The sequence below is a fragment of the Synchiropus splendidus genome, chromosome 12, assembly GCF_027744825.2.
Source record: "Synchiropus splendidus isolate RoL2022-P1 chromosome 12, RoL_Sspl_1.0, whole genome shotgun sequence".
Classification (NCBI taxonomy): Eukaryota; Metazoa; Chordata; class Actinopteri; order Syngnathiformes; family Callionymidae; genus Synchiropus; species Synchiropus splendidus.
Window position 1 is genome coordinate 9,809,998 of NC_071345.1, and position 25,223 is coordinate 9,835,220.

The 25,223-nt window shown below is 44.9% G+C and overlaps 3 protein-coding genes across 7 annotated transcripts; 2 read left to right on the forward strand and 1 right to left on the reverse strand.

Annotated features, from left to right (window-relative positions):
- Positions 1-160: 160 nt before the first annotated feature.
- znf106b (zinc finger protein 106b) lies at positions 161-8,100 on the forward strand. 4 transcript variants are annotated; one of them, XM_053881646.1, is made up of 20 exons: positions 161-439; positions 752-813; positions 966-1,169; positions 1,232-2,017; positions 2,414-2,777; positions 2,853-2,904; positions 3,548-3,702; positions 3,833-3,893; positions 4,006-4,438; positions 4,519-4,544; positions 4,994-5,130; positions 5,192-5,326; positions 5,396-5,512; positions 6,102-6,296; positions 6,377-6,439; positions 6,646-6,765; positions 6,854-6,925; positions 6,994-7,065; positions 7,182-7,294; positions 8,084-8,100. In XM_053881646.1, the coding sequence occupies exons 1-19, from the start codon at positions 314-316 to the stop codon at positions 7,188-7,190; spliced, it is 3,189 nt and encodes a 1,062-aa protein (XP_053737621.1). In that variant the 5' UTR covers positions 161-313; the 3' UTR covers positions 7,191-7,294; positions 8,084-8,100. The 4 variants fall into 4 exon arrangements, with proteins under 4 accessions (XP_053737621.1, XP_053737622.1, XP_053737620.1 ...); XM_053881647.1 differs by lacking the exon at positions 8,084-8,100 and having other exon boundaries at positions 6,854-7,065; positions 7,148-7,233; XM_053881645.1 differs by lacking the exons at positions 7,182-7,294; positions 8,084-8,100 and having other exon boundaries at positions 6,377-6,765.
- Positions 7,961-18,014, reverse strand: capn3b (calpain 3b). 2 transcript variants are annotated; one of them, XM_053881654.1, is made up of 23 exons: positions 15,711-18,012; positions 14,363-14,432; positions 14,013-14,131; positions 13,678-13,811; positions 13,244-13,412; positions 13,100-13,183; positions 12,947-13,038; positions 12,814-12,891; positions 12,595-12,755; positions 12,103-12,272; positions 12,020-12,031; positions 11,743-11,951; positions 11,633-11,669; positions 11,403-11,426; positions 11,222-11,308; positions 10,634-10,711; positions 10,508-10,565; positions 10,383-10,447; positions 10,236-10,304; positions 10,098-10,176; positions 9,911-10,027; positions 9,787-9,845; positions 7,961-9,050 (listed from the first exon to the last, which is right to left on the reverse strand). In XM_053881654.1, exons 1-23 carry the CDS (start codon positions 16,020-16,022, stop codon positions 9,024-9,026), a joined length of 2,310 nt encoding a protein of 769 aa, XP_053737629.1. In that variant the 5' UTR covers positions 16,023-18,012; the 3' UTR covers positions 7,961-9,023. The 2 variants fall into 2 exon arrangements, with proteins under 2 accessions (XP_053737629.1, XP_053737628.1); XM_053881653.1 differs by having other exon boundaries at positions 7,961-9,845; positions 15,711-18,014.
- nrbp1 (nuclear receptor binding protein 1) lies at positions 15,574-24,797 on the forward strand. The gene is made up of 18 exons (XM_053881655.1): positions 15,574-17,857; positions 18,210-18,459; positions 18,538-18,660; positions 20,605-20,706; positions 20,777-20,866; positions 20,933-20,973; positions 21,035-21,129; positions 21,191-21,274; positions 21,343-21,401; positions 21,582-21,680; positions 21,749-21,881; positions 21,946-22,036; positions 22,235-22,285; positions 22,744-22,879; positions 22,968-23,021; positions 23,093-23,156; positions 23,414-23,469; positions 23,573-24,797. Exons 2-18 carry the CDS (start codon positions 18,238-18,240, stop codon positions 23,666-23,668), a joined length of 1,596 nt encoding a protein of 531 aa, XP_053737630.1. The 5' UTR covers positions 15,574-17,857; positions 18,210-18,237; the 3' UTR covers positions 23,669-24,797.
- The last annotated feature ends 426 nt before the right edge of the window (positions 24,798-25,223 follow it).

Consider the following 25,223-nt stretch of genomic DNA (forward strand, 5'->3'; position numbering starts at 1 on the left):
AAATGGCCGCCGCATTACTTCCGCTTACTGCTCTGCTTAACGATTGGTTAGTTTTGGTATACGACACAAGTTGACGCACATTGCGTAGCTATTTGTGAGCAGGCGCTGTCCTTGTTGCCATGTGAGATAATTAGCAGCTCAGGTGAGTGTTGAAGTGAGTCCGACATTTGCTTTCAATTCCGGTCTCATGACGAACAACCAGCTCACCGTTCAAACATGTCACGTTCTCAACGAACACTTTTGTTCGCCATTTTGTTTGACTGACAGGTGACGTTTGCTGCTGCGTTATTTTTGCTTAACTTTCAGTGACGTCATGGAAACCACGCTAAGTATGAAGAAGAAGAAGAAGAAAAAGATGCGTTCGAAGACCGGGTTGAAAACGCCCAAACATCTGAAAAAGACCTACTGTTTGTTGTGCTCTGTATTTCACTTCAAGTCTGTAAGTATGTAAGAGTCCTGCCTCCAATTAACCTAATTAGACTATATTAGCTAACGTGAACCAACTGCTTCTGTTTTATTTTAAGGGTTTCTCGACTTAAAAAGACATTTGTTCTTGCTTCTTTTCAGACTTAGTCATTTAGTCAAACATTCAGTGGTGCAGTCGTTGAAGGAATAATAATAAAACTTCTGTAATAGTTAAATGCTAAAAACATAACTATCCAATTCACAAATGGATTTAAACTTAAATCAGTGATGTTGTTTCTGTTGAGTGGTTCTGGATGCTAACTTCCATTACAATATCACTCTACAGGAGGCTTTGGATCATGTGCACAGTATCCAGCATCACCAAGAGATGGACAACTTTTTGGGGACGTAGGTCATTTTAACTCACTTTAGGAACGCAACATATTATTATTTAACACCTTTAGTGTCTTGTCATGTCAAGTATTTAGCAACAAATTTAGTTTGTATGGACTGTGTACTGTGAAGGTTAGACTAATCTAAAGTGTCTGTTTCTTGCACAGGGTTTCGTGCCACCATTGCCAGGCGTGCAACAAGTTTTGCATGCTTCTGGACGAGTTTGCTCAGCACATCTTCACCCCTCAACACAGAGCCAACCTCGTGATGCTCAAGGCCAGAATGGTGCAGCCTTTTGGGCTGTCGCAGATTATTGATGCAGCCACCATGGCGAAGCTGAAGCAGAGGAATAGGAAGTGCAGGAGCAGGCGGTAGATGAGTGACGCACTCTGATTTCTGGTCCAGCCACGTTCTGAGTTTGTCTCTGTTGCAGGGCAAAACTCAGAAAGAAAATGTGCACACATGTTCAGACCTTTCAAACAAGGAACAGCCATAGAGATGATGGTTTTGCTTGTGTTGAAAATAAGACGATCCTCCCTCAAGGAACAGAAGCAACTCCAGAGAAGCCGGGAAAACAGTCCGCGCCTGCTGACAGCTCTTCTGTTCATAGCGTGCAGAGCAGAAGGGAGACTCATGACTTCTGCTATGATCATAGCCTCTGTGCCACATACAGCAAAGGGCATGTCTTCCGGCAAAACGGAGATTCAATTGATCTTACGAGTGAGGATCTTCCTGAGGATGAAGGTCTCCTCCTCAAGGATTCCGGAGTGGAGCCAAAGGCAGTGTCCGACGCCCCTGTAGCATCAACGCCCATGCACAATGTGGGCGAAATGCTGTGGCAAATCCGACGGGAGCTGGGTGTGAGAGAGCCATGCCGGGCCGACCGTGAAGCACGGAAGAAGAATCCAGAGTGGACTGTTCAGAAGGCAGCTGAGATTCCCCGCAAGAAGGTTCCACCTGCTTCTCTGGGGTCGGCACAAGTCAGAACTGCGGTGACAGAGAATAAGGCGGAGCCACAGCGGAGCAGCAGACGGACATCGTACGCTTCAGACAGAACGGAAATGGTGCCGTCAGTGAGAGGCAATATAACTAGCACCCAACTGAAGGAGAAGGAGTCAAGCTATGAACTGCAGAACTTCATGACCTCTGGAGGGAAGCAGAATCCGTCCTGGTCTGAGATATATAATCAGCTCAAAAGAAGCAAGCAGAAGAAGCTGAGGTCAGTTTAGCTTTCTTCTATTCTGATTTTTCTACATATAAAGAGCTTTTCTCATCCCTAATCACATTTATTTCCTCAGCCAACTGTCCAGCTAACCAGCTGATTTTATAATCTGTTTGTATATAACTCAAAGTTCAAACATATTTAAATGAAACTCTTCAGGTGATGTTGATGATAGAGCAGCAAACGACTCAGACTGCCCATTTCGGCACATTATTGTTCTTTTCTTATCAATTTTATTTTTTTTAAATGTTCATTTCTGTCTTTGTGTTGTTTCTTTGTGTTTAACTTTGATGTTACGATGAAGCCGACAAGCAACATTTCCCCATTGTGTGAGGATTAAAGATTAAAGGCAATCTGTCTCCGTCACCATGTATTTTCTCTCTTGGAGTCCAGATTGGGACGTAAAGTGGTGACTCCACAACCTGAACCACCAGTGCAGATAGAAGACGACGCTGAGCTGCCACTCTCAGAGGGATTCCAATGGGAGTCGATTCCAGGTAGTCCAGTGGAACCGGACCCTCCAGCTCAGGACCTTGTCAATGAACCCCCACCTTCGGAGACTGCATCACCACCGAGGGCCGTGGAGTCGGCAACCATGGAGCCGGTCACCGTGGAGCCGGCAACCGTGGAGCTGGAGAACATTGAACAGTGTGAAAACGCCAGTCAAACTGTTGCAGCGGATGTGAAAACAGAACAACCACTGAGCGAGTCCCAGGTGAAAGAAGAGAGAAACTGTGAGGAGAGAAGACACGGCTCTGTGAGATCAGTGTTCGTCTGTACTTGAAAACCATTCTCTTTTCGCTTGTGTTCCTCAAACTACATTTGTTTTTAGCAGGCTGGCAGGGATCCAAATGAAAAGACGATGAAAACGGAGTCCAACAATGGTAACTAAACAGCTCCAGTAGTCTGAGAAAGTGCAGCAGCTGCAGGCTCAGTAGAAATGTAATCTGTTGTCGCAAGCATGCAGTTCTTTGTAGTGGTAGTGCTGTAGTAATTGATTCAGCTTTTATTTATTCTAACTGTTCAGCTAGTCATTATATGCAACCTGTTACATTACAATTAGTACTAAACCTGCTCTCTCAGGAGTGTAGTCTTTGTCAGGTATAGTATTGTATTATAGTAGCAGGTGTAGAAGTTTCATTAGCAGGTGTAACTTTTGCAGTTCTTTTACTCATCTTGGTTATAGTTAACCAGCCACAGTGGTGGTCGATGTAGTAAATGCTTTTTACTAGTTGAAGTAAAAAGAAGTAGTGTCATTATAAGAAGTATGTGTGCTTTAATGTTGTGCTAGTAGTAGTTGCAGTTGTATAATCCATATAGTTGCTCCAGTTTGCTTTTATAGTAGTAGTTCATACAGTACATGGAGTATTAATGGTTTTTTTTTCCCTGGTAATTTCGAGATAATTTTTAAGTAGTACTTTTCTCAAGTGTTTCCTGTTGTATTGCTGTAGGGGGGCTCATGAATCAAGGCATTAGTAGGTAAAATGCCAGTTGTTGTTGTAGCATTTGTGTTTGACTTGGATCTAGAACCGAGCCGAATGGACCAGCTCCTGGCGGTGTCTCTGCGTGAGGAGGATTTGAGTAAATCACTGGACAAGGTGGAGAGGTCTCTGGAAGTTGCCCGGCATGTTCTGCAAGCTGCTCATGAAAAAGTCCAGCAGCTTCTTCTGCTCAAGGCTCAGGTGTGGTTGCCAGCCTCAGGCCCGGTTACACATCGTCATTAGTTGCACGCTGACATCAACATCAGTTACACATCAGTTACTCATTGATCAGTTACAAGTCCGTCTGTTACACTCTTCTTCCTGTCTCCAGTTTTCCACTGAAGTCAGCTCTCTGAGAACCAAACGTATCAAGATCCTACAGGGGATGAAAGGTAGGAGACAAAGAACCCAAACTATATTTATGTAGCATTTTCATGCAGATATAGATGTGACTTTTGATTTATGGTGTGACAAGTTGAAGGTTATTATTGCATGTTATTGCAGAAGGCTCCCCGGGAGATAATGCTTCAGCCACTGCTGTGGTGGTTGATAATGATGATACCAAGCCTCATCTCACTCACACTCCACTCAAACCAGAGACCTGCCAGCCAGCAGCCGGAAGTCCCAACATCCACCATCCGTCGCCTCTTCCAGCTCCCGCCGCCGCCTCCTCCGTCACTCCCATGCACCCTTCACCCGAGGAGCCAGGAAGCGTGGTGTCAGATGAGGTAATCTTTGTGGATGTGGTGTCTAAAGGAAGGAAGAGATCCGCTCCTCGTCCTCTCACCCGAGGTGTTGAGTTTGTTGAGGAGACACCATGCGAGTCTGTGGTCATCATTGATGAGTCAGATCAAGAGGACTCACTGGGGGTGAAGGCAAACATCCCAGTTCCTCAGGAAGTGAAGCAGGAGAACGTCGAGGCCAAGATTCCTAAATGGTGAGATTTTATTGTGGCTTTACAGGGTGCGGTTTCTGAAAGAAAAACTTGTGAAATATACCTTTTTTTGGCTTTTGCAGTGAGCCATCAGCTGCAGCTTCACAAGGTGAGAGTGAAACTTTCCTATTTGTTTTTAAGCTTGTTGTATTTTTAGAATCAGAATCAAATTTATTGCCCTGGTCAGTGGGGAGCCCATTAACTGTTTTGGAATAAAGTGCTGATAAAAAAAAATAATAATAATAAAGTTTGTTTTATTGTAAAATCATACAGGTGTGTTTTGTCTCATCACTTCGCCATAGAGATTAAATGTATCTTACAGCTCTGGAAAATCCAGTTTGTGTTGCAATGTACACGAACTAGACTGTATTTAAATTATTCTCAACCCACAACATACAGTTGAAATTTCACATTTTTATGAGTAGTTGAAACAGATATTTAACTTTTAAAAGATGTGTATTCCTTTTTTATATCATTAAATTCCTTCACTTAGAGAAAATGCGTTCAATGTTGCGTATAATGGGGGACTAAATATATTCATTCTCCTGGTTGTTCCAGTGCCGGTGATCCCCGTTGAGACGTTAGCCGTTGGAGCGTTTCAGTGCCACAGCGATGCTGTTCACGCCCTGCAAGTCCACAACGGGCTTCTGTTCACCGGTTCGGCTGACAACACAGCTCGAGCCTACAGCCTCACGGTCAGTCATTTTATTCACGCTTCCTGCTCGGAGCAACTCTCAAACTGCCTGTTGCTCCCAGAGCAAGGACATGGTGGCGGTTTTTGAAGGGCACACGGACAAGATCAACGCTCTTGTGGTGTCCAGTTTCCTAAATCTTCCTGCTCGACTCTACACCGGCTCCAGTGATCAGACCGTGCGCTGTTGGAGCTTGAAGGCAACAAACGTCATATCGAACTGCCTCTGACGGTTTACTGGCTTAGTTAAGGTCATCTCTCATCATCAGACCAACAAGTGTCTGGAGGAGATCCATTTGCCCGACGGGGTTCTGTGTCTGCACAGCGCCTGGAATGTTCTCTTCATCGGGCTCGGTAACGGCTCTGTCGTCAGTTTAGATCTGAGGGTAAGTGAAACAGGAGCAGAGATCTGTCTGCAGAACACTTTTATAAACAGCAGTGTAGTTTCTTTATTCATTCATTGACTGTAATGAAAGATAAAACATGAAAGGAAGACTCAAAAATAGGACTTTCATCTGTATGGAAATCTTTGAAAAGCCCTGTCTTGACAACTTGATAATAGGAAACTATTCAAAAGGGGGGAAATCACTTTAGAAGATAATTCTTTAAAATATTAATTTAAATACATTTTAATATGTTAATTCAATGAAGCGTACCTTTTTTATGCAACATAACTTTTTCATCTTTGAAAAGTTATTTTTTAAAAGATAAAAAAATCACAAAACCAGATGCATTTTAAATTAATGAAAAAGTGAATGTGATATAAACATATATTTGAATTAGACATGCAACGTAACGATTCATTCGCATGTCACTAAGGTATTTATTTATTCTTTAGCAATATCACTATCCGCCTATTTTATTCAAAATATTTCGGATGAAATGAATGAAAACGTAGTTCACCAAGAGAGTATCATTCTTAAAATTAACATTGTTTGCGTTGAAAAGAAATTCCTCCGCAATCCGTGATGACAGACGCAGAAGCCGCTGGACGTGTTCGACTGTCACGGTCCGAGAGGCATCAGCTGCCTGGGGACCGCTGTGGAAGGAGCTCGGCGCCTCTTGCTGGTGGGTTCGTACGACAGCACCATCAGCATACGTGACGCTAGGAACGGGCTGCTGCTGCTGCGTTCGTTGAAGGGACACGCCAAGACTGTCCTCTCTATGACGGTAGGGAGGGGGAGGTTTGGTTTAGAAGGCAAAATAACTTGTTAAAATGAATCGGAACCGGTTTTATTTTACCTGTGCAGGTGGTTAATGACCTGGTCTTCAGCGGTTCAAGTGACTCGGCAGTTAAAGTGCACAACATCCACGTGAGTCGTAGCATTATGACCTCTGGATCATTGTTCAGATTTTGTCTTATAAAAATGAAATATTTGCTCCATCCTGTGTGGCAGTGGTCAGTAGCCCCCACTGTGTTTCCAGAAAGCTCAGGATTTAACCATGATTTACCATTATACAAGTCTGATGGTCTTAACCTTCTTGAGGCTACTGTTTCCCCTTCACATGATCCTTTCAGTCCGGTGAGCCCGTGCGCTCCTACAAGGGCCACACTCAGGCCGTCACAGCCATCGCCGTCCTCGGTCAGGTGATGCTCACCGCCTGCATGGATCAGTGGGTCAGAGTTTTCGACCTCCATGTAAGATTCTTTTGTTTGCTTTTCTTTTTTTTTTTTAAGTTTATGATATCATGGTGCCCCACGTTTGAGCTCGTCCATGTTCTTCCAGTCCCATGAGCGCCTGCAGGTGTACGCCGGCCACTCGGACATGTTGATGTGCATGGTGGTCCATGACAGCGTGGTGAGGCGCCGTCTGAGACGGTTCATGAGTTTAGAAACACCCGCCTCAGTTTGACTATCACGCCGCAGATCTACACTGGGTGTCATGACGGATCCGTCCAGGCCGTGCTGCTGAACCTGAGACAGAACCACCGCTGCTGGGTAACCGACTCAAAAGGGTTTAAAACAGCCCCAAACTTGGTCCTCAGATCCTTCTCTTGCTTGGTGCTTTGTCCTCGTTCAGTGGCAGAACTGCTCCCTTATTTTCGGTGTGGCAGAGCACCTGACTCGGCACCTGGTCAGCGAACACAACGACCCAAATCTTCTGGCTGTCAACTGTCGCTGGAGAAACTGTGACACCTTTTTCTCCACGCCGGAGTCGGTCACACAGGTGAGGAGACAAGCTTGATCGCACTTTATGAATCACAAGATGCTTGGTTTTAAATGTATGTGTCATAGCTTCTGTCAGCTAAAGTAAAACTCACACTATAACTACATTGTTAATAAATAGAAATGCAGAAAGAACCAAGAGAAACTTATTTAAGATATATTTAAGATGAAAAACATCTGACTTTTGTGGTGATTGGCTGGAGCCTACATTCAACGTGATTGGAATTTTCAGGGCTGAGTAGGTGGCGCTGTTCCTTTATACAATGTGAGGTTTGTCTCAAATGGTTCAAAGCAAGGGAATGTAGAGCAGTAGTGATGGGTTAATAAATTTCATTTTCCTTGGCCACCAGATGGCGCTGTCTGCTGTACAATGTTGAAGAAGACAATTTAGCAGTGGGCGCTTTTATAAACAGATCTTAAATGGCATATTTACATTTTTTTTTTCATCATTTAATGAGCAAGTATAAAACATTTTTCACATTTCTATGCGTTCGCTATAGTGTTGAATTAAACGTGTATGTTTTAGCTTCATTTTAAAGCTGAAAAATAATCCCCAAACATATTTGCTGTGTTTCAATGTGATACTTTGCCATTTTTGTTGAGTGATTATTGATTTTATTTCAACAGCCGGTGAGTCAAATATGAGGTGACTCAAATATGTCTTTATACAAGTGGAGCTTTATTTTATTGATATTTAGCTGTTCACATTCATATTTGTGCAAAATTTTGAGACATGAAAAGTCTTGTTTGAACGGCAGCACGTCACAGTCGCCCCGTTTCTCTGTCGCAGGAGCTGCCTCGTCACATGAGCCATCACGTCACGATGGACAGTGAAGTGAGGAGGTGAAAGAAGAAACGGTTTCCTCTGCCTTTTCAGTTTGTCCTTTTTCAACGTATTTACTTTGTCGACCAGTGGATCTGTTCACACATGCAGAGCGACGCTATTCATGACCCTGAGTGACCTGTACGTCACACTGAACAGAATTTTCATTTTGCATCCCAGTCTGACCCAACTTAACATAAACTTTGCCTCTGTGTGGGAGATTTAGTGAACTGGAGTTGTTTGTCTGTATCATCACATTGGGTGTTTGATCTGCTCCATCATGACTGTGTTATACTTTGTTTTGTGAACCAACAAGAATGAACTGCTTCAGATTAAAGATGCACTGCAAACTGGTTTCTGCTGAGCTTCCTATTTCCCAGTGAGGGGACACCAACTGGGGGGTTTGGGCCTATTGTGAGTTCACTTTAAGGCTAATGAGGTGTAGACGGGGTTGAGCAATGTGCATTTCCTATGACTTGGAACTGGGTTTCTGTTATCTGGTGGAGACCCTGACTCAGGTGGGAGGAGACCACCAGCCAGGACCAGGTGGATGTGTCAAATCTCTCCCACAATAAGGTCATCATTGTAAGGAAATTCCACTCATTTCACTTTTATTGCTGACCTCTCCACATCATCTTCAGACAGAAGTGATTCATTTATTTCCTACATGCTGAGTTGAACTTCACATCTTTAGTGTAACCACTGAGAAACCTCACAAAGGTGCTGATACAAAAAAAAAATACAGGTTAGTACACAACTGATCCGTACAACTATCCTGAAAGTGACCCTGTATGTGGAAGTCTTCTCTGGAAAAGAGAACCTTTAAGACTTGCCTGAATTAAAACTGTGCAAAACAACATTCATTCACAACAACGGCGCTCCAGTCATGTGACTCGTCCTCAGTGGTCTAAGAGTACATGGTCAGCTGAAGCCACTGGAATGAGAGAAATAAAATTATGTGCAGGTTGTGCGCTAACTCGGCAACACTAGCTCTAACACAAGTCTTAAAGGGCTGCTGTAAGGAGAGTTAAGGGCAGAGGTGAAGAGAAGAAGAGTGCAGGCAGGGTGGAGCAGTTTAGAAAATGAGGTGAAAAAAAACCTTAACAGGACAGTTGTGGTCTTGGCATAGTCTATGTTTGCAGAATCAGGAGTCAGAGTTCAGGCCCTTTTATGCTCTGTTTACGTAAAAAATTGTACCGGTCTGTTTCAAACGTTATTGTCACTGATCACATGCTTCCAGGTGTTCTTTACGTAGATATTGCTGTACACCAATATATCCACCAGGGGGAGCAGCCCATAGTCAGAAGTTTATGACGATGAACTCCAAAACAAACATGGGGACTGTGAACAAAGTATTGATATGTTGCTCTTGCACAAAAGAGGAAAACAGAGGCAGCGTTGTAGGAGGCGGTGATCAGTGAGGCTGTTAAATATATCGCGACTGGAGGACGGAGAATTTCTGCCATTGCTGGGACTTCTTTGCATAAATGGGCCTTTACAAGAGTTAGAGATGAAGGCTGTTAGGGGGAGTCATTGGAAGTGACTACAATGACAAGGTCAGAAATGAGTCTGTCATGTGGACATGTGGAAAAGTTTAGAGACAGAGTCAGGGAGGACAGATGGGTTGTGGAAAGGCAAGAGTTGGACCAGGAATGTTGGAGATACTTTACCTCCAGGACGTTTAGCTTGATCAGACCGTCTCCATCTTTGTCAAAGGCATGAAACGCCCCTTTAAGAAAACGGACACCTTCAGTTCCTCCCAGTCCAGGTGTGTATTTCCAGCATAGTACTCACTGAACATCCCCTCCAGCCTCACAAAGCAGCAGATGTAGCTGTCAAAGTCGATGTTGAGATGTTCGTCTGCGTATCTCATTGCAATGATGTCGTAAAGCTGCTTATTCAGGTGAAACCCTTCAAGAGGAAGAAAGTTTTTTTTTTACGATTCTCAGGTTCTTAATATTCATCAGGCGTCGTCACACACCTGCTTCGTTCACAGCGTTCCTCATTTCAAAACTACTTATGGAGGAGGATCTGTCTTTGTCGAACCGTTTGAAGATCACCTGCAGAAACAGCCACATGATCACATGACCTATCTATCTCAAAAAGGGGTGGTTCCGACCTGCCACTGCTTGATCTTCTTCCACAAATGTTTGAACTCCTGCAGGTTCAGTTTTCCAGTACCGTCCGTCTGGAATCGGTTCAGAGGAAAATGCATTTTTTAATAGGAGGTTTTCAATCTGTCAGACTTCCTGGTTCCAACACATACGTCCATGAGGGCGATCATGCTTCTGCAGGTCTCCAGACTGAAGCCTTCAGTCTTGATGTCGCTGTCTGGAGGAGCATGTGATCATCATCCGTACAGGACAAACGTTATGATCCGTCAATACTCACGTTTGTCCAGCACGTTCTTCATAATCCTCTTCAGCTCATTGGCACATATTTGCATGTCCTGATGGACAAAAGCAACGTGAACATCCGAGCATCAAATCTTCTATTGCGTGTGTGAGGTCCTCTCACCTCACCAGCAATCTTCTTGTAGATCTCTCTGAACTGTTTCTCCTCTTCCGTTTCTTCTTCTGGCTCGAAAAGTTTTCTCTGAAGGACAGACATTTTTCATACACTTCCACTCTGACATGGGAACCACTTGCTCTCCTACATTGGTTAATGTCACCGTATGTATGTTGCGTGGTTATATGTGACCAAGGAATGAGTATTATGTATCACAATATATGTCACAATACCAATATTGCGTCATACACTTAACTTGTACTCCCAGCTCGACTAAAATCTCAAATTTTATTAAAAAAATTATGATATTAAGAGATGAAATATCAACATTATATATGTTTATTCCAGTGCAAGCGGCGTCATCACATCAGAAAAAGACATTACGAGATGGAGGACGAGACCTTCGGGAGAACAGGTGCAGCTGAGTCACCTGATCTCACTTGGCTTCAGAGTCAATTGTTTTATTCCCAGTCCTGCCATTTGACCCGGCGAGATTGCGTTTCAGGACGGTCAGTGACCATACGCGATGCCAGGTCGGAGGTCGTCGTGAGCTATTTGAAGAAAGTCTCCAAGTCCATCCGCACCTAAACTGGTTACCTTGGGCTTCTTCCTGGCGTCGCCTTGAATGCCGTCGTGTTCTATTTCTTTATTGGCTCGTGCTCGATCTGACACGAAGACGATGGGCTGGCGAAGAGAGAGGTGACACACGTCAAACCAAGGATCGCTGTTATACTTCTTCATATTAGTAAAAGAGTGAAAAGGCTCACTGTGGTGTTACCTTGTTTCTCTTTTTGTGGTCTTGCTGAAGGCCAAAAATGAGGAGAAGAATAGAAGGATGAAAACAAGTGAAAGACAGGTGTGTTAACAGGTGGAGTAGGTGTGAAGACAGACAAAGTTAAAAGTGATGTCATGAGGAGTGAACGGTTCTTTTAGAGTTATATTGGAAGGCATATTAAAATACAAAAAAAATGGAGTGCCACATTACCCGGCCACCTCCAGACCACTGACCCGTGTTTGATCCGACTCTATCGTGTTCTCCGCCTCCCTGCAAAAACAAAAACCCTGGCAGCCACCGTCTTTTTTTTTTTTCTTCCAAAAATAGGTCGCCCCAATCTTACTCTGAGGTGCTCTTCTTCTCGGAGAAGACCCTGAGGATGAACTCCCCCTCGTGGTGGGGTTCAAAGGTCGTGGGAATGATGACGTACTCTCCGGGCGCCAGGCGGAAGCGCTCGGTCACCTCTCGCAGGTTGATGTAGGATTTGCATTTGGCCTTGGATGCTGTGTACAAGAAGAATTCCTTCTGCAGATGTTGGTTTTGTCCACGCATCTGGAAGCACAGATTGTTTTCATGCCGTGATCTTGCTAATGGTGAAGTGGGCATCTACTCGGACGCACCTCCGTCGGCACCTGCACACGAGACAGAATGAGTGTTAGAATTCAGATGTAAACGTTAGTGACAAGGGAAGTGTGATCCGAACCTCGTAAATGGAGAAGCCAATGGTGAGAAACCTGGCTCCCTGATGGCGCTGCATCCGGCGCCCTTTCTGCATCAGAGCCACGACCACCGTGCACGCCGCCTTCCCATCTTCGGTGTCGTCGTCCTGCTCGTACAGCTCCAGACGGTACTGAGGGTTGGTCCAGAACGTCTCTGGGGAACAACACAGTCACTGTGATTTGTGATCGTCTTCTCTGGTGCCTTTGATGTAGAGTGATCCCTCATCTAAGGCGTTACGAAAAGTGTAGTCATAACCCCAATATTTCAGCGTCTCAGTTATGTTTTAAATATTTTTGGCTAGGGAGAGGTCCATGACCCTCTGAAATTGGTTGCGTGACCCACTTTTGGGTACCAACCCCCTTATTGAGAATCACTGCCCTGAATGTCTCCCCCAACTTGGTCCTCTAGCTCCTGGATTTCGGGAGCTACGGCAGCATCCAAACAATAAAAACATAGATGGCCACACATGTCGAACCTGGGTAGTTCCTGCAGCCTCCAGCCGAGCTGCCTCTGACCCAGCGACCCTCGTTGACCGACACCGTCCAGCTGTGTCTTTCATCACCCTGTAGCGTGTCGGGTGTCAGGTTACACATCTCCAGCTTGGTGAAGTTCCTCTTGAACTCATCAAAGGACATCCTGAGAGAGAGCCATGAGTCATGTCACAGGAGCACGGAGCTCAGGGCCCAGAACTCACCAGAACTCGCTGGACTCCACTGTCAACTTCTTCAGGTTCTCCCTCTCCGCGACAGAAATGGTGGACCATTCTTTCGAACTGGAGCAGAGAAGGTTTAGCTCCAATAGATCATAGGGGGAGCGGTCACTCTTACTTGGCGCTCCAGGGGCCCTTCCAGAGCACCCACCCCCAGGGGTTGCGCAGGCGAATCAGTCGAATCTTGCTCTCCTTCGCCACCTCATCGCACTGTAGAAGACAACATGTCTGAGCTTTTGCTCAAAAGCAATGGATGAATGTGACACAGCACCTGCTCAAGGCCGATGACTGAGTAGGCGTGACCCCGGACCAGACCCTGCTCCGTCCGAGACTCCATTTCACTGGCGGACTGAACCTGAAATACAACTCAACTCCATAAACAGCATTTTACTACATTGGTTTTCTTGGTCCTCACATCGATGGAGCAGCCCATCAGCGAGCCTCTCTCCAGAGCTTTCTTCATGATCATGTACAGATCTTTTGGAGCCTCTGACAACTCAAAGAACTCAGTGACTCCTCCTGTGAAGTCCTCCATGGCGTCCAGCGTGTTCCCGCCTCTCAGAGACTCGTATGAGCCGTGCAACCTGAGAAACAAGGACGTTGGTGAAAAGACTGGCCAGGAACCTCCTCCAGCTCTCCAAGGTCCACCTCTCCAGCTTGCCCCCGGGCCTCCACCCAGACTCTCAAGTTCAGTTACCCAGCAGAGAAAGTGAATTTGATCTTCAGCTTACATCAGACAAATCTGAAGTAGAGATCTAGAAGATGGTGAGTGAACTTTTCATCCACGATTCCTGCAGGTGTTGAAGTGGTGGTCCTCAGCCCTGCTCAGGTGTCAAGACTCAGACTTACTTGGCGTAGGCTTTCTCCATAAGAGCGCTCCAGAACTCGTTCTGGCGGAAAGATTTGGTGAAGACCAGCCGGTTGTTGCAGGTCGGGATGCGGTCGTCCACGACCACGTCGATCCACTCGCCATAGCGCCAGAACTGAACAAGGGAAGTTTAGTGAGCGTGTGCATGCTGCAACTTTTGAACAGTATGTGGCTCTTGTCTGAATATCGAGTGGATGACAAAATGGGACCTGTAGATCTGCATTGTTCATGTATACAATATACACAGTCTATTTTGTGGCAAAGTATTTAACTCCATTTTTATTTCCTGGTTCATTATGGGATGCAACATTCAGACCTGAAAGTGGAAGATCCCAGCGTAGTTTTCTGTGAAGCTCTGCTCCGGAGGAATCACTCTGTACAGTAGCTTCTCGTTGAGAGTGAGACAGGCGATGGCGGCCAGTAGCCAGCAGTCACCTGCCAACAGATCTCACGTCTTCATCTGAGCGTATCACTTGATGAGTGCAGGGTCGAAGGCTCAGCTGACGGTCTGTGCTCTGCACAAGTATGTGCTGGTGATGGACACTGACGTTTATTATCACAGAGAGTTTGGCTTTGTACAGTGAGATAACAGATGTCAGCTTGACCCTCAAACCCCACACCATCACCAGGATGTTCATTTTAAAAGGAGAAGTGTTGGAGTGTTACCCAATTCTCCCTGACAGATGTCCGTCCTGCTCGCCCCGTCAATGATGAACTGAGGGTTTTCACAAATTTCCTGTCACAGGGAGGAAACAAGAGCATTATTTCTTGCATTTTCCCTTCATTTATTTTCACTAAATTCGTCATAAGGCTGTGACGCTAGGAGCAGATAAAGATCAGTGGTGGATTGAAATGGTAAACCAAAGCGGGCCTAGGATGGAGTCTTGAGGGACTCCACTTTGGTTTAAGCTTTGACCAGCAACTAAAAACAACAACCAACAAAAAGTAAGATGAATCCTATTTGGATTTCTCCTGGGCTGGTGCTGATCCATGTGGACCTCCAGCTGATTTACAGCTTGGAGTTGTAGCCTCATAGACAAGTCTGACACAGAAGCAGCTGCTCCACTCCAAGTGTCAGGTGTAAACTGGACCTGCATTTTTGTCTGAGTGAAAGTATAAGCTCAGGGTTCAGAGTGCTTTTAATGACATCCACTTTGACCACTGAGGGGTAAACATCTCTGAAGGAACCCGGCGTCTGACCCGCCTCCTGAATGCACTACATACTTATGAGGAACAGCTGCAGGAGGTCCTGACCCGGTTCTGCCCTGAACAAGTGAAGACACGTGGAACCAGGGGAGAACTTTGCCGTCTCTTAACCTCACAACTCAGTTGCGGCATCACAGCCCCATGGGTCAATTTTTGCCAAATGGTCTTGAAACAAAGTTGCATGGTTTTCCACGGGGTACTCTGGTTTCCTCCCACAGCCCAGTCATACAAAACAGAGGTTAATCGATGACTCTGAAGTGTGTCTGTTTGTGACTGACCTCCCAAACACGCCCAGTGACAGACACATCTGTCACATAAGCCAGGTCCGCCCCAGGACCTCCTCCCACTCTCAAAAGCAGTGAAGCAACAGCAGCACTGAAATCTTATAGCTGTATTTCCCATTAAATTGTTTTCAGTCTTATAATTTCAGCAACAGTCGGTGGAACAATTGAAAACATTCTCAGACTTAGCGAGGAAACTGATACCAGGCATTGAACAAATAAATTACTTGAATTAGAGCTCTGAGTGTTTGCTGGCACAGCGGTGAGAAGCACCACCACCTGTTGACTGGCAAACACATGCAGGTGTCAAATGCAGTGCACTGAAAGGCGACCAGCACAGTCAGGAAGCAGTGAAGCGGCTTGGCTCTTGCTGAAGGTTCAAACTCAGCCCTCCTGTGTGAATCAGCTGGCTGTGATAGAAGAAGCCGCTAACTCAGAGCTATGCGCCGCCGAAGTCCGCCGCACCAACATGACACCGCAGTCATCTGCTGAGCGGGAAGTGACGCGATTGACAGGTTTTAACTCACCGAGGGACGTTTCCACTCAAACTTCATGGGGGTCTTCTGACTGTAGAAGAGGGAGGAGTCGTTGGCGGGAAACAGGGGATCTTCAAACAGAACCTTCTTCTTCACATATTTGTCCCGCAGCTCCAGAAAGGTCTTGAGACGCCTGGCATCCTTCACTGCCTCGTTTCTGCTCAAGATGGCAGAGTAGATGGAGTTGGCCCCAGAGAGAGGGTAGTCCGATTTCCCATCAGGCCCGGCCGACGCTTCAGTTTGATAAAGCTCCTTCTTCTCAGCGATTTCCACCACAGGCTCCCTCGGCTTCTGGTCATCCATCCTTGACTTGAAGGCCAGCTCTATCTTTCCAATGTACGGTAGTTTAAATCTCTATTGTTCTTCCTCGATTGCGTAAAGGGGTCTTGCAACACAAGCCAGAGAAAGTTCCGCACTCCTCACGCAACACCAGTTATCACTTCTTGTTCCTTCCATGAAAAGTCAACATGTGAGAGCGGACCAGTCACAGTCTCTGTTGCGTCCCTGTTGCTGGATCTAAATATAGGCACCTTTAAAGTAGGGGAGGAGACTTGTTGGAGGGGTCCAAACCCTCGGTCAGGATTCTCTGGCCCCAGTGTGCGGCACATTTTGATACTGTGGAAAATAATTGTTTTCAAAGCCAGCTGCAATTTGGGGCGGAGATTTATCCGATCAGTTGGATCGGTGGTATCAAATAAACCAGTACAATAAAAGAGATGACCATCCAGCTGAAGAACCCCGTCTTCCGACTCCCTACGTCCGCACTGGGAATTTCAGGAAATATAATTCCAACTGGCTCTTGAGATGGTCGCAATATGTGGCATGACATCAAAGTGATGCTGCCTTAACATTATTGATTCTCATGTTGTATGTTGTATTGTTGTAAAGACAGCAAAGAATCATGCATCAATAATTCTGCAAAACACAATAAGACAATTGGAAAATCGAATTAATTGCTCAGCTCTATCCTCATGCTAACAAAGCACTATTATCAAACCTTATTAAATCTTTCAATACACTTCAAGTCTGAAGTCAATATATATAAGTGTGTGTGTGTGTGTGTGTGTGTTTATTTTATTGATCCCAAGCAGGTAAATGAAAAATGAGTAAAGAAATACAAAAAAATGAAAAACAAATGAGCAATATGTAAAATGTACATTAAATAAATGAGGGCATGTGTTTGAAATAAAAATGTATACTTAAATACTCCGCTCTCTGTTTTAATACTAAAGAAACCATCAAGATTTTAAATGAATTATTTGAATCGTTGTTGTGCTCTTTGTTAAGAATAGCCTCTATTAAACTCAGTAAAACCAACATTCTAACTTGAATGTTTATCTTAAAATGACTTGGTCTGGTTGGCCTTATTGTATCAATGAGACATTATGCAACAAAGAGCGAGGTGTTCGTCAAAATATAAGTATATCAAAGTAGCATTTGAGTTGTCCTTTGACTGATTTATTGAAAGACACAGTTGTTTGTAATTGATATATCGCTATTTCAATAAGCGCATGACTCTTGTGAGAATGAAATCTGATTGTTCAAACACTTAATGTCTTTATTTTGCAATATTGTTTTGAGATTTTACGTTTGCATAGCGTTTGATTGGTTCTTAGGGCTGTGAAAGGGGGATTATGTCGTCTGTGTCCAGAGTCTGGCAACCCGTGCGGCCCTTGACGTTCCTCTCTCTCAGTGTTCATCTGGAAGTTGTCGCCATCATGTCAGGCTAAATGCTAACGAATCTGCAGCCAGTCAGACTCCACTGGGCAACTTACCCGTCGCATTCGACTCTTCTCGCTTTTCATGTTGACTTTTGATTAAACATTATGGCGTGTGTCAGATAATGCGTGAAGAGCTGTTGCTTTAGCGTGCAGTTTTGCCCGTGTTCTCTGGGCTTGCGGCTAAACGCTAGTTAGCCCGCTAGCGCTCATAAAATATCGACATTTCTCGACCGTGACAGTGAACAAAGCTGCGACGGTAAACATCGACGTGTCTGTTGTTGTTCAGCTGCGGGGGACGAGGAGATAACAGCCGCGACTCCTGGGCGGTTCTCACCCAACCAAGAAAGCTCCATTCGGTCCTGTGCGGGAAAGAAGTGAAACTGGAGCATTCATCGACACCAACATCATCTTTAACACGTATGTTGTTTTGCCTCTTGTTCTTTTCGCGCCTCCTTAAGCTCGTCTTTTGTCTTATTGGTGCTAACTTTAGTTGAAGTCTGGTTCACACGGGGCGTGTTCGCGGATATAATCGGAATCAGATTCAGCTTTATCGCCAAGGTCAGCAAGGATCCCACCAACTAGGAAAGTGCTTCGGAACAACGTGCAATAATGATCAAAACATAATAATAATAATAAGTAAACAAAAATAATTGAATACATAGAAATAAACTATTATTATACAATGTCATTCGAGTGAAACACAAAGGAATGTGCCATCTAAGTTATCAGGAGTTGAGTAATTCAGTGGGGGCACTTCTCTGTGATACAGCAGGTTTCTGGGCGTGACAACTCTGAAGATGTCTGAGGGAGAGAACAAGCAGGCCACAGACACGGTCCAGGAAGTGAAGCAGGAGTCGGTGGCTGCTGCTCCGGCAGGTCAGGGAGTGTCGTCTGTGTCTCCTCCAGTGTCCATGGTGACCCAGCCTCCCACTACCGAGGATGAGGAAGAGGAGAGCGAGGATGAGTCCGAGATCCTGGAGGAGAGTCCGTGTGGACGCTGGCAGAAACGCAGAGAAGAGGTAGTTGATGGTCAAGTCCACTGTGGAAGCAGAAGAAAGTGAAGAGCGCTTGTTTTTTTTGTTTGTTTTTTTTTGTAGGTGAATCAGCGAAACGTCCCTGGCATTGATAATGCTTACTTGGCTATGGACACGGAGGAAGGTGTGGAGGTGGTGTGGAATGAGGTCATGTTCTCAGAAAGGAAAAATTTCAAACTGCAGGAGGTGAGTTTTGTTCAGTTGTAGTGATGCATGTTAATGTCATTGACGTGCGTCGCCCACTGTTTTTTTCCACTTGAGACAGCACTGAACACGTGCTACCATAAATGAGTCTAGCGATAAATGTTTATTTAATACTCATCACTCATGGTCCGTGCGATCAAATGAATCAATTCCCACGCTAGTGTGATCGAAGAGACATAAACTCAAGCTCACATGTTTATGTACTGATTTTTAACAGTTCTTTTGAATGATTTTTTTCACATGCTGGATGGTTTTTTGTCATATATATATATATATATATATATATATATATGTGTGTGTGTGTGTCATCTCTCTCTCTCTCTCTCTGTCTCTCTCTATATATATATATATATATATATATATATATGAGATGACAGTAATGGACAAAGGCATGTACTTCTCAACTGAAATGACTCCTATGAGACATTTGGTTGTGTTACTCTCGCAGCTTGCGTGCTTGTATTCTGGGTTGAAAAACTTGTTCAAAACATTTTGTTTTTGTACCCTCTTATTGATTTAAAGCTGCGTAAACAAGTGTTTGGACGCGTTTCTGTCGGCGCCGTAGCAGAGAACATTTCATGCTGAAGTTGTGTGGGCAGGACGTGAGCGGACATTAAGCTTGTTTGCCTGTGGCTGTTGGTATTAACAGCATTACTCTCATTGTTTCTTAAAGAGCTATTTGTTTCTGAGCTTCCTCGCAGAGATCAGCCAAAGCGTTGTGTAACAAATGAATAAAATCAGTGTGTGATTCAGTGGATGCCGCCCTTCAACAAAGTGGACTGTCGTCCCGGTTACAGAGGATAAATGTGTTGTGTTGTATACTGAATTAATCACAATTGGCTTAAGTGGTGGGGAGTCGGCGCCTAATTGAATCGAGATCATAGAGTTAGACAAGCCAGACGGTGACTAGAACCATCCGACCGTCTGAGGTCAAATCGGACTTGTTTAATGTCATTATTATGTTTATGGGTAACAGGCCGATACCGATTTTTGCAGATAGTTTTTTTTTTCCTCACCTAAATCCCACACAAAAGTCACTTAGATTAAATACACTAACCAGTTTTATTTCCTTTTCTATGAACAATGAGCAGATCAAACCCACAATGTAAACTTAATTAGTTAAATACCGGAATGTTAACTTATTACCTCACAGACCGCTCCTCTTTTCATAGACCGGATATCGAGGGGATGAGTATCTGGGTTCTAGGTGTGCTAGTAGCAGCTGATAGTGCACCTCCAGTCTACAACAACAGAACTTGGCTGCTTGTACAAAACAATGAACTCCACTGGCATTGGTTTCACCTGCGGTTAGCTTCGGTTAGCATTCGTTTGTAAGCATCTTGGTAGCACTCGGATTTGCTGCGGTCATGTTGAATTACCTCCGCCAAGTTGTGTTTTCAACCCCGCTGGTTGGTTGGATGAAACTTTCTGGTGGTAGGTGAAGGAACATGTGATTCAATTTTGGATCCAGGGATTTTTTATGGGATATCGTGTTGCAAACTACTTTCTCAATACCTGAGCATTTTTTTAAAACAAGTGCCATTTGATTTAAAAAAATGGAATTGTCATATGGTCCCATCGTGGTAGTTAAAATTCTTGTGCATAATGTAACTTAAATCCTTGCAGCTTTAAGATGCCGATGCTAGTTAATGCTAATGCTACAAGTGTACAGTAGACTTCCTTATATTATGATGCGCTGCATGTCATTTATACTTGATTCAGAGAGAATGTTTAAAGCATAGTTGTAGAACTCAAGGATCTTGACAATTCAGTGGTAAAAGCAACACATTAACATTGTGTTTATATTGATCGTTGCTTCTCCAAAGACCAGTTTGGGTTTACATGTGAAACTAAAGCACCACACTTGTCAGCGGCCTTCAACACCACGTCGCTCTGACCCGACATTATCATCCATGTTTCCTCCAGGAAAAAGTGAAGGCCGTTTTCGACAATCTGATCCAGCTGGAGCATTTGAACATCGTCAAGTTCCACAAGTACTGGGCCGATGTGAAAGAGAACCGAGCCCGGGTAGGAGAGCGTTTGGATGATTCTGTTGGGTTTTCTTTAGCCAGTAGGTGTGTGTTTCTTCTGTCTGCAGGTGATTTTCATCACTGAGTACATGTCCTCAGGAAGCCTCAAACAGTTCCTTAAGAAAACAAAGAAAAATCACAAGACCATGAATGAGAAGGTGAGGACTTGAGTGGCTGGCTGCTGATCCTGCTCGGGATCTGTGCTCACCTCTGTCTTCTTCCAGGCCTGGAAGCGCTGGTGCACTCAGATCCTGTCTGCCCTCAGGTCAGTCTTCCTCTTGCTGCATCCCGGCGACCTCACAATGACTGGCTCATTCCTGTTTCAGCTACCTGCACTCGTGTGAACCTCCCATCATCCATGGCAACCTCACCTGTGACACCATCTTCATCCAGCACAACGGCCTCATCAAGATCGGCTCAGGTAAAAGCCTCTCGCTTGCACCACAGCAGGACTGTTTCTAACCACCTCCCTGATGTTCCAGTGGCTCCAGACACCATCAACAACCATGTGAAGACCTGCCGGGAGGAGCAGAAGAGCCTTCACTTCTTCGCTCCAGAATATGGAGGTGATGTTCTTTTCACAGTTCTGCTGCCTCCACTTTGAGAATGTTGTTAAGTTGTCTTTGTGCTCCAGCTGTCGCCAACGTCACCACAGCCGTGGATATCTATTCCTTTGGAATGTGCGCCTTAGAGGTCAGTGAGAGGTCTTCTTGACTGATGTTTCGTCTCCTTTGTTGTTGGAATTCCCCTCAGAAGCAGCAGCTTGTGTGAGCGAGCAGAGTTTCCTGCTCACGAGCTCGCTGCCCTGACGTTAATAAAGAGTGAAAGCTGTGTGTTCAAACTAGTTTGAGGACGTTTGGATGTGCTCCTCAGATGGCCGTGTTGGAGATCCAGAGCAACGGAGACTCCTCCTACGTGTCACAGGAAGCCATAAACAGTGCCATTCAGTCCCTGGAGGACCCGCTACAACGGGTGAGGGGGCCGTGGTCCGGCATGTGGGGCGCTCTCACCTCACCACCCTTACGTTGCTCCCCCTGCAGGAGTTCATCCAGAAGTGTCTGGAGGTCGACCCCAGCAAGCGACCCACAGCCAAAGAGCTGCTCTTCCACCAGGCCTTGTTCGAGGTGCCATTACTGAAGCTGCTGGCTGCCCACTGCATCGTCAGCCACCAGCGTGAGTCCAGCACGCGACACGCCTCCTGCTGGGACGGCTCTCACCCCCGCTCCCTTTCTCACAGACATGATTCCTGAAAACGCTTTGGAGGAGATGACCAAGAACATGGACCCTAATTTGGTGATCGTTGAAGCCAAAGAAGGAGTTCTGATGAAGTGAGTGGCTGAGAAATGCAATAAAGGAAGTTATTATTGTTACAATTCCTGGTTGCTTCTTGAGTGAAACACATTTCACTGACGTTTGTCTTCAGGTTCAGGAATGTTAAAAATCCGACGAGTGATAATTCATGAGTCACATGTGTGGTGAAACTGGTGAGAGTTCAGCTGCTCTAAGGGTTTGTGTGTTTCCTGCAGGTTGTCCCAGTTTCCTGCGCTGGAGCTGGACAAGTTCCTGGAGGACGTCAGGTGACCAGTCCCTCTCAGCTTCACCGAGTCACGGAAGCTCCTTTCAGGACAAACATTTGTAATATAAATGAATGAGTTGATATTCATCACGAAAAACATAAGAAATAATAACTAAATTAATTAAAAAGGGGGAAAAAAGATGCATGTAAATATTTATTTGTTCATTGCTTAATTTAGTACAAATAAACAGTCAGTATAAGACACAAAAAAAAGAAAAAAAAAATTGTATAAAAAAAAATGAAGTTGAACAAATTTGTATTTTGAAGGGCAAACTAGAAACCATCATCATTTAATGAAGTGGACCTAAAAACGACTGCCATAAAACGTTGATGTAATAAAATGAAATTAATTTGTACTTAAAAAAATATGAAATTAATTTGTAAAAAACAAAACAAAAAAAATACATGAATCACTTTGTCGGCCATCTTTAATTCCCCACTCTTCTTCTTGGACTCCAGGAACGGGATCTATCCTCTGACGGCGTTCGGGATGCCGTGTCCCCAGCAGCCCCAGCAGGAGGCTGTCAAGTCACCGATAGTGCCCCCTTCAGTCAAGACCCCGACTCCTGAGCCAGCGGAAATCGAGACCAGGAAGGTAGGCGCTGAGATGGAGGCCATAAATTCCCGCTCAGCTGACTAGTGACTCGCTCATGAGCTCAATGTGTTTCCCTGCTGCGCATCAGGTGATCCAGATGCAGTGCAACATCGAGCCCGTGGACGAAGGCTCCAAACATCACGTAGGTGTTGAGGCGGGACGTGTTTGTCTGGTGGGGTGAAGGTGATTTGATGCGTCAGTGCTGTCTTCCAGTTGACCTTGCTGCTGAAGCTGGAGGACAAGCTGAACAGACACTTGAGCTGCGACTTGTTACCAAGTGAGTGTCCGGCAGTGACATCACGCACAGACACACTCATGCCTCGACTCACACAGACTTCCACACACATGCGCCGGACGGCCGGCTGTTTGTTCCTCCCGTCACCTGACGGTTTAAAATTACACTCTGCTGCCACATGATGCGTCACGATGCTCCGAACTTCCTCTGTTAGTTGTTTTGAAAAGCGCTGTGAAGGAAGTTTGCTCACGTCTCAGATGTTAGTGGAGTCAGAACCGCCTGCTGTGTTCTGTGTGCAGATGAGAACGTGCAGGAGCTGGCGGTGGAGCTGGTCCAGCTGGGCTTCATCAGCGAGGTCAGTGACCTTGACCCTAGTGGTGAAATGAGCTGCGACTGGTCTCTTTCACCTCTAGTTTGAAGCTGAGCATCCCGCTGACCTCTGTGTTCCTTGTTTCCAGGGCGACCAGCCACGACTCGCGTCCGTTCTCGACGAGGCCTTCTCCAAGTTCTACAGCCGGAACGGTTCTTTAAATCCTGTGACGGTTTCCTTGTAGCGGAGGTTTTCTCTCAGAACCTCCGCAAATGGGACTCGCTTCATTTTTGTTGCCTCACTGGGAAGTCGCCGGAGACTCGACGCGATGGCCGCGGCCGTCTTTGTATATTCTGGTGGGAAAAAAGCTGCCACTAAGTGGCCATGGCTTTCTTTTTAAGATGTTGTGTTGTCCCACCTTCTACAGCCATCTGCTTCTCTTCTCTAAGAGGATTTACTAGTTACAACTTTAAGGAAAATACCGTTGTGGTCGGCTGGTTTGCTAGCAAGCTAGCAGACAGCGCTGTTTTTTTTCTTTAAGTCAGTATTGAAACTGTATTTTAAATATTTTTACTTAAAACCTTAATAGTCATGTCTGCGGAGAACAAGTGTCCTGGCATACTGCAGCGTGCATGAAGTTCGGTCATATGGTCCTTCTCCACAGACATCTGCGGACCATCATGGCAGCAGCAACGCGGCGCGAGAGCTACAAATAAAATTCCAACAGTATATTTATTTGTGTATCTTTTCTCGAGTGTCAACTGTGATTCACGTCCAGCACCGGAGTGTTTGAATGTACGCTTTTATTGCATTTATTTCTGTTTCCCTTGGTTTTAAAATCAGAAGTTACTGGTCAACGTGTTGCGCTGGTGGGATCCTTTGATGTGTTTTGTTTGGTCACGGTTAAACACCAGTGCGTGTTTGCTCTCCGCGTCATGCCACACGTGTTCGCTTCCGTCTTCGACTGAGGGAGAGTTGCCTTCTGCCTACTGTGCGGAGTCAGAGATTCAACGTGTCACTTTGTCATTCGTCTGTTCGCGACCTTTCGCTGGGCTGGTTTGAGCCTCTGCTGGAGTGATTCTGAACACCAAGTGAAGGATTCACTTCCTGCGGTGGGCTGGAGTGAGGGGCGGCTTGTTACCATCTTGTGCACTGTACGCTGGACACTGCTGTTTCTGCTATAGATTTAGTCCCTTTTCCACTTCCTGAAATAAAATGTTATCAGCACTTAGAAGGCCTGAGTTGTGTTGCTCTCAAACATGACCAATAAGCAGCTGCGTCAACACTGACATCGATTTTAATATCCATTTTGGAGCTTAACCTGAGGCTATGGATGTGATTATTTTATCCTCGTTCAACAATAATGTCCAGGGCAACAGCACACATCATGTCAAAAATGTTATCCACTACATTTTATACATATATAAAAATGTATGTAATATATATAAAAATATATATGTATTCTCGTCATCAGAAAAGGCACTCAACAGGTGCTCCACATTAATTTGTGATTACATTTAAGTACAATAAAAAAATTAAAAAACGTTATTTTTTACGTTTTTGCTTTTGTTGCGTATGTCTTGCAACTTTAGCCGATGAGTGATTTAATGAGATAATTTAAAATATAAATTTTAGTTGAAATGTTTAGACTAATATTTCATTTTAATTCATTTTCTAAAGTGATAAATAATAAACAAACAAAACGCATATTTTCGTGCATACGTGGTAGGGCACAACTAGGATATCACAAAGGATTGTGGGGGTTGTATTTTCTAGAACCGGAGTCAAAACGTGTCTTC

Coding starts and splice junctions, on each gene's coding strand:
- znf106b (XM_053881645.1), top strand. CDS start 314: ATGGAAACCACGCTAAGTATGAAGAAGAAGAAGAAGAAAAAGATGCGT. Junction 2,778..2,852: donor AGGAGAGAAGACACGGCTCT/GTGAGATCAGTG, acceptor ATTTGTTTTTAG/CAGGCTGGCAGGGATCCAAA. Junction 5,131..5,191: donor CTCGAGCCTACAGCCTCACG/GTCAGTCATTTT, acceptor TGTTGCTCCCAG/AGCAAGGACATGGTGGCGGT.
- capn3b (XM_053881653.1), bottom strand. CDS start 16,022: ATGGATGACCAGAAGCCGAGGGAGCCTGTGGTGGAAATCGCTGAGAAG. Junction 13,812..14,012: donor CTGGGATCTTCCACTTTCAG/GTCTGAATGTTG, acceptor TCCCTTGTTCAG/TTCTGGCGCTATGGCGAGTG. Junction 13,039..13,099: donor CAGTCATCGGCCTTGAGCAG/GTGCTGTGTCAC, acceptor TGTCTTCTACAG/TGCGATGAGGTGGCGAAGGA.
- nrbp1 (XM_053881655.1), top strand. CDS start 18,238: ATGTCTGAGGGAGAGAACAAGCAGGCCACAGACACGGTCCAGGAAGTG. Junction 21,402..21,581: donor TTGGAATGTGCGCCTTAGAG/GTCAGTGAGAGG, acceptor TGTGCTCCTCAG/ATGGCCGTGTTGGAGATCCA. Junction 22,880..22,967: donor CGGAAATCGAGACCAGGAAG/GTAGGCGCTGAG, acceptor GCTGCGCATCAG/GTGATCCAGATGCAGTGCAA.